The sequence below is a fragment of the Amia ocellicauda genome, chromosome 7 (genome assembly GCF_036373705.1).
Source record: "Amia ocellicauda isolate fAmiCal2 chromosome 7, fAmiCal2.hap1, whole genome shotgun sequence".
Lineage (NCBI taxonomy): Eukaryota > Metazoa > Chordata > Actinopteri > Amiiformes > Amiidae > Amia > Amia ocellicauda.
Genome location: NC_089856.1, coordinates 27,615,726 through 27,621,797, shown reverse-complemented (window position 1 = coordinate 27,621,797; position 6,072 = coordinate 27,615,726). Strand labels below are relative to the sequence as shown.

General features: G+C 35.8%; 1 protein-coding gene across 1 annotated transcript; it reads right to left on the bottom strand.

Annotated features, from left to right (window-relative positions):
* Positions 1-2,170: 2,170 nt before the first annotated feature.
* Positions 2,171-5,498, bottom strand: LOC136753128 (C-C motif chemokine 2). The gene is made up of 6 exons (XM_066708977.1): positions 5,389-5,498; positions 4,667-4,781; positions 4,308-4,486; positions 3,819-3,936; positions 2,868-3,014; positions 2,171-2,687 (listed from the first exon to the last, which is right to left on the bottom strand). The coding sequence occupies exons 1-5, from the start codon at positions 5,453-5,455 to the stop codon at positions 2,900-2,902; spliced, it is 594 nt and encodes a 197-aa protein (XP_066565074.1). The 5' UTR covers positions 5,456-5,498; the 3' UTR covers positions 2,171-2,687; positions 2,868-2,899.
* Between the last annotated feature and the right edge of the window lie 574 nt (positions 5,499-6,072).

The following is a 6,072-nucleotide window of genomic DNA, read 5'->3' as shown; positions in this document are numbered from 1 at the left end:
GTCTGCCACTCACAAACTCCAACTCATACATCAATGCTGCTGCTGTCCTTCTGTCCTTTTGTCCACACTCCCCCTGACCATCTGTACATATTTTTGTACTTTCAATTGTCTTAATTGTAATTTTATGGTATCTGTGCTATTTGTAACTATGCCCGTATTGTCTGCACGTAGCAATCATGTAACTATTGCTGTATTTCCTGCTCTTGTTTGACTTCCCCATTTACCAGACTGCATTTTTGATGCTTATTCTAAGTTTTACTTTTATTGTGACTAAGTTTAATCTTGCTTTCTTTCACTCGAAGGGAATGTCCTACTTGGAGAGACTGAGGGAACTGAACCTTTTCACCCTGGAACAGAGAAGACTATGTAGGGACTTCAAAAGGCATTGACCACATCAAACCAGAGGAGTTTTTCCAGATCAGCAGGGACACAAATGGAAATTGGGCTTCAAGGCATTCAAGACAGAAAACAGGAGACATTTCTTCACACAGAGAGTCATCACAATCTGGAACAAACTCCCCAGCGATGTGGTAGAAGCTGAAAGTTTGGGAACATTTAAAAATAGACTGGATAGTATCCTTGGATCACTTAGATATTAATGGACACCAAATGAGCACGATGGGGCGAATGGCCTCCTCTCGTTTTAAACTTTCTTATGTTCTTCTTATGTTCTTATGTATTTAACAATGTTCCTTGAATGTGTACTCTGTGAGAACTGTAAGTTACCCTGGGTTGCCAGATAGCAACCATTATGCTCTCTGGTGGTATCCAATGTCTGATTATGGATTTCAGTCCAGCTTTCTCCCTGGCAAATATCTGCAAACTCTTCAAACTAAAGCTTGTTTTATGTTGAGAGATCCTTGAATATTGCATTAGATAAAATACACAGTATTCACTCAGATGTCAGTTTGGTGGAATGTTGATTTCAGATCAGTTCAGTTCATTTTTATTATAAACTGGGCAATTGGTTTGTAGGCAGGTCTAAAAACAACACCACAGTAAACAATAATAAAAACACACAAGCATACAATACAACAAATATAAGCAATACACCAAATACAATGAAGTACAATAAATTTGAATAAAATGCTGGTCCATGGAAAAAGTGCAATGTGCAAATACAATATTAGATTTCGCTAGTTATTACCATTTAGCAAAGTGACGGCTGAGGGAACAGAGGAGTGCTGAATCTATTGGTTTTTATCCTGGGTAGCCTGAAGCGGTTACCAGAGGGTAGAGAGTGGAATTAATCTGAGATGGTGATCACAGTCTGAGAGGATGGTCTTAGAAGTGCTGCACAAAGCTGTCAGGCTGCCCAGTTTGACCCTGGTAATCTTACTGCTCTGGCTAGTAATGCGGTTTAGTGTATTTTTGCTATTGATAATGAGGTTACCAAAACAACAGAAAGCAGAAAAGCATCGCATAGACTCAAAATACACTCTGTACAACATTGTCATTTGGGTCCTGTCAATACTAAATTACTCGGCAAAACAAGCATTGTTGGCCCTACAGCACATCAGTATTTGAACTTATTGTCTCCACCACTTGGACTTCTATGAGGGTTTGTAGGGGAGCATGGGGCTTCCATCTAATATCAATTTAATTTCCAGAAGACATCATCACACCACTGCATGAAATCATCAACAACTGGACCATGGCCTAATTAATTCTTCTCTAGTAAGCTAATGATAATGGAGTCAACAGCAAAGTTTACAAAATGCCTGTTTTCATGCTGACTACGGCAGTCATTAGTGTACAATATGTACAACAAGGGTGAAAGACAAGACACTTGCACTTCAGACAGACAGACATTTACTTTTACCCGCTGGGTCCGATGTATAAAAAAGTAAATTTACCATCCCACAATATTAAGAGCTAAGCCAAAGTTCTTAATAAGTTTGTTTGCCAGGATTTGAGGCTGGGCACTATAGGATAATGTCAGAAAGGGGGGGCAATATTGTATGTCATGACATTTATCTTTTTATTGGAGTTGCCTATTGCAACCAAAAATGGTATGAAGTATATTTTATTTACTTCCAATCGAAATCTGAATTTTGACTACTGTCATACAATATTGATACTGATACAAATGAACAACTGATATTCCTAAGAAGAGCCTTATGAATACTAGAAAAAAGGACTTACACATTAGGTAAATATATTTAGACATACGCATTTTATTTTGATAGAAATAAATATTTACATGAATTAATAAAAAGCAACCGCAATAGCAGTCATAATTTTAAAATGATTCAGATACCGAACTGAATCAATGAGAAAGAAATAACCTATTGCACTTAATATAGAATAACACAATAACTAAATAAAATAAATCACAGAAATGAACTTTTTAGCTTATGCTAATTAAGTAAATTGGTAAAATAATGAATGCTGATATTTGTATATAAAAGTACTAAACATGTTCAGATAACTTTTTAGAAGCACATTATGAGAATATATAAATGGGAGTATGCAGGTAGGCAGAGGAGTTAAGCAGAGGTGTCTGTAGTTTTCCTTGCGGAGACTTGTTGTTCTGTTGTCTGATTGCTTGGTGAAGGCATTGTAGTTGTGAATGTGTTGTTCTTCATATCATCATATGCCACTGTTATGTTTATAATAATCTGTGACTTCACTCAAATGAAGAACAGCTGTGGATACATTCAGGCAACAACTCACAGGTCCAATTCCTAGTAAAATGGAAGAAATAAAACATAATTTAAGAAGCCTTCCTCCAATCATACCAGAAAACGTTAAGTCCACTGAACATGTCTGACAACTTAAAACAGTATTTAATCTTAAAAGAGTTAAAAACATAATAATATGTTGCATTTAAGGGAAGGGTCATAAACATCAATCCTTTCACGTACTTCCGTTTTCATATTGATTCTCTTCATTCAATTCAGTGGTGCTCCTCGTTTTTTTTCTTGTTCAAACTTTTAAGATATTGAACAGCCTTCTTCACCCATCGTCTCCTGGGCTTTGCACAGACTCGGAGACCTTTAACTGTGGTGAATCTACAGGAAGAGGTGACAAAAAGAAATGTAGACTATTGTTCAGTTTGAGGGGTAACCTTTTTAAAGAGAAGTTTAGTAAATATGGGTGCAGCTGGTGTTGCTAGGGCTGTGTCAGCACACAAACACATAATGTAGAGGAAAGTAACACCCAATGCTTGGATTTGAACTGCCATAATGGGCACACCTCCAAGGGCCTGATCTGCACAGATCCTCTGGTAGAGAGACAAATGTGCCATTCCAAAAGATTATCATAAACTCTCTACTAAGTTCAGAGAGTGATGACATCAAGGAAACAAATCCATATACTATGAGCCCCATCACACCTCAGCCTGTCAAAGCACAGCAACATAAGTAACCAAAAAAGGAATCAACATTTTCTTTATGTGCTCTCGTGTATATATGTATATTATTACTGTTATTGTTTTCTTCTCTATTTATCTGATTCCCTGGTAGCATCAGCAGTATTATAGTTACCATGTACATTGTGCACTGTTCAGACCTGGATTTCCCTATTTCCTAATATGCAGACATTAGTGTAAGTAACTTTGTTGACAAGTTATTCTAAATCACTACAGTTGTATATTAATGAGGACACACTCCTAAAGTGTTGTTTTGTATTGTTCTGTTTTTTCATGTCATATAGTAAGACCTAGGCCTTTATGTATATTGTTATGTACAATTTAAAACAAATGAGCCCAATGTTAAACAGATGGTTTCATAAATCTTTTAACTTTCAGTTCCAAACATTTAGGCTAATGAGCAGAACATTCTGTCAATGGAAATTTGACATGTATTGATACTTACATTACAGCCTCAACAGGGCATTTGCCATCCTTTTTCTGTCTATAAAAATCCTTAATTTCGTTCAAAGGAAGGACAGTGCAGGTTACGTCCAGGCAACAGCTTGCCTCAGGTTCACTTGCTGGCAAAAGATTATAAATAAATAAATAAATAAATTAATTAATTAATTAAAATTTAAATATAGGGGGCCTAGCCTTATTTCATGAGTCTTTTTGTCCTGATGTGCATTGGAACTGCGTGTAAAAGGTCATTTTAAGTCCATTGAGCATATCTGGCCTAAACAAAAGACGCAACAGCTGTAGGAAGTGAGTTGTACATGTATCATCATATTATTTCATCTGAGTGATAATAATAATAACAAATTAATAATAAGACACATATAAGGGAAGGGCAATACTCATTCACTTCTCAAGGTTTGATGGATAAGCCTATTTAACAACAGTGTCAGTATTTAATATCAGTCATTAGGGGAGAAAACAATCTTTGACATACTTCCATCTTCAGGTAGATTCTCTTGCGTAATTTCAGGAGGGCTCTTTGTTGCTGACAAATGCAATGGCTTGACGGTTATGAAAGATTTCTTCTTCAGTTCATCCACATGTTTTATAGCCTTCTTCACCCATGGCTTGCTGGGGTCTGCACAGACTTGGATCTCTCTAACTGTGGTGAATCTAAAAGAAGGGATTACAAAGATAACATAATTATTTTTTTATGTTCAATATATTGCATCCCAAGTTTTATTGTATATAATATTATGTAAATTAAAGATAGAGGAACACATTAGGGAATTTATGAGCATTTTACATAATCAAACTCTAAATTCTCTAAATATAAAGTCTATTGATACTTACACCACAGCCTCGATTGGACATACAGGCTTGTTCTGTTTAACATAATCTTTTACTTTTTCAAATTGAAGGACAGTTGTGGACCACTTCGGGCAACAGGTTTTGGCAGGTCCACTTGCTGACAAAAAATGACAAAAGAAAGTGTTAGTTTAGAATGCAATTTTCATGTATGTCACTGGGTCATTAGATTCGAAATTAAACTTCTAAACAACAGCTAACCAAATAAATACTTAGATATCAACTAACACTCAGTGTACAATGAATATACAGCCTATACTATACATACTATGACATACAATGTTATTTCGTGTTATTTTTAAACAAGAATGTATTGTTATTCAAAGTACAAGTCTTAACCAACAATCACTTTTCAGAGTTTTTGTACTGACAAGACAGTAAGATAGAGGGTAAGAAAACTTTTGACTGCTGCTACCATTAATAAAAAAAAAATCAGATATTGACTAGCCATTCTACATGTCCCTATACAGCTCTTAATCTATTCATATAATTTTACCACTGTATTATTTCATTGTTTACTTTAACTTGAATTGAAGTCAAAAAGCAGGGAGATGTTAAAAAAACATTGTTTTGCTAAAACACTTCTCAGTTACAGCATGATGTACATTACAAAATGTTACTTTTTTAAGGTTCATATAGTGTACATATTTCTATTTTCAGATTACAAACACACTACTATGAAGTCGAAACACACCAAGTAAACGTACCTCCACTAGCGATAGCAACCAAGATCAGAGTTCTGAGGCACAGGAACAAAATTCTAATCGACCTCATTTCCTCTTGTAACTTTAGGTATCTGACAAGCACCAAAACTGTTCACCTTTTAAAGGCTTTGTCTTGTGTACATCACAGTGGAAAAAGCAGGCTGTATTTTTAACCACTGCCCAACCTCTTAACCACCAGCAATATAATGCTTTTATTTTTGGGCCACGTCTTTTTTGTTGGAGAGGACTTCTACAGCAACTGAAGGACATGAAGATTTGCTCTTATCTAGCTAACATTTGTCTTGACTTGTCCAGACAACAGCTGCAGGATAAAAACTCACTGTGAACTGTTTTTGCTTTTACACAGAATTTCAGACAACTCAGTGCCAATCAATTCTAAAATCTGTTTGATAAACAGACAAGGCTATCTGAAGGGAGATTGAGGTTATACAAGAGACAGCTGTTGTCTCGTTTGTAATGGATTTGTCATCGAAAACATGTCTAGGTAAATTGTAGCTCAGTGTTGCAACTTTTAACACACACATTGAAATGCAAATTCACACAATGTGAACAGAAGTACCAATAAACAACATGATCTTGGTTCTTTACAAATTATTGGTTAAGTCATCTGGCATACACCTTTCACTCTATAGTCACACTGGTTAGACCAAAACCATGTGCCGTCAT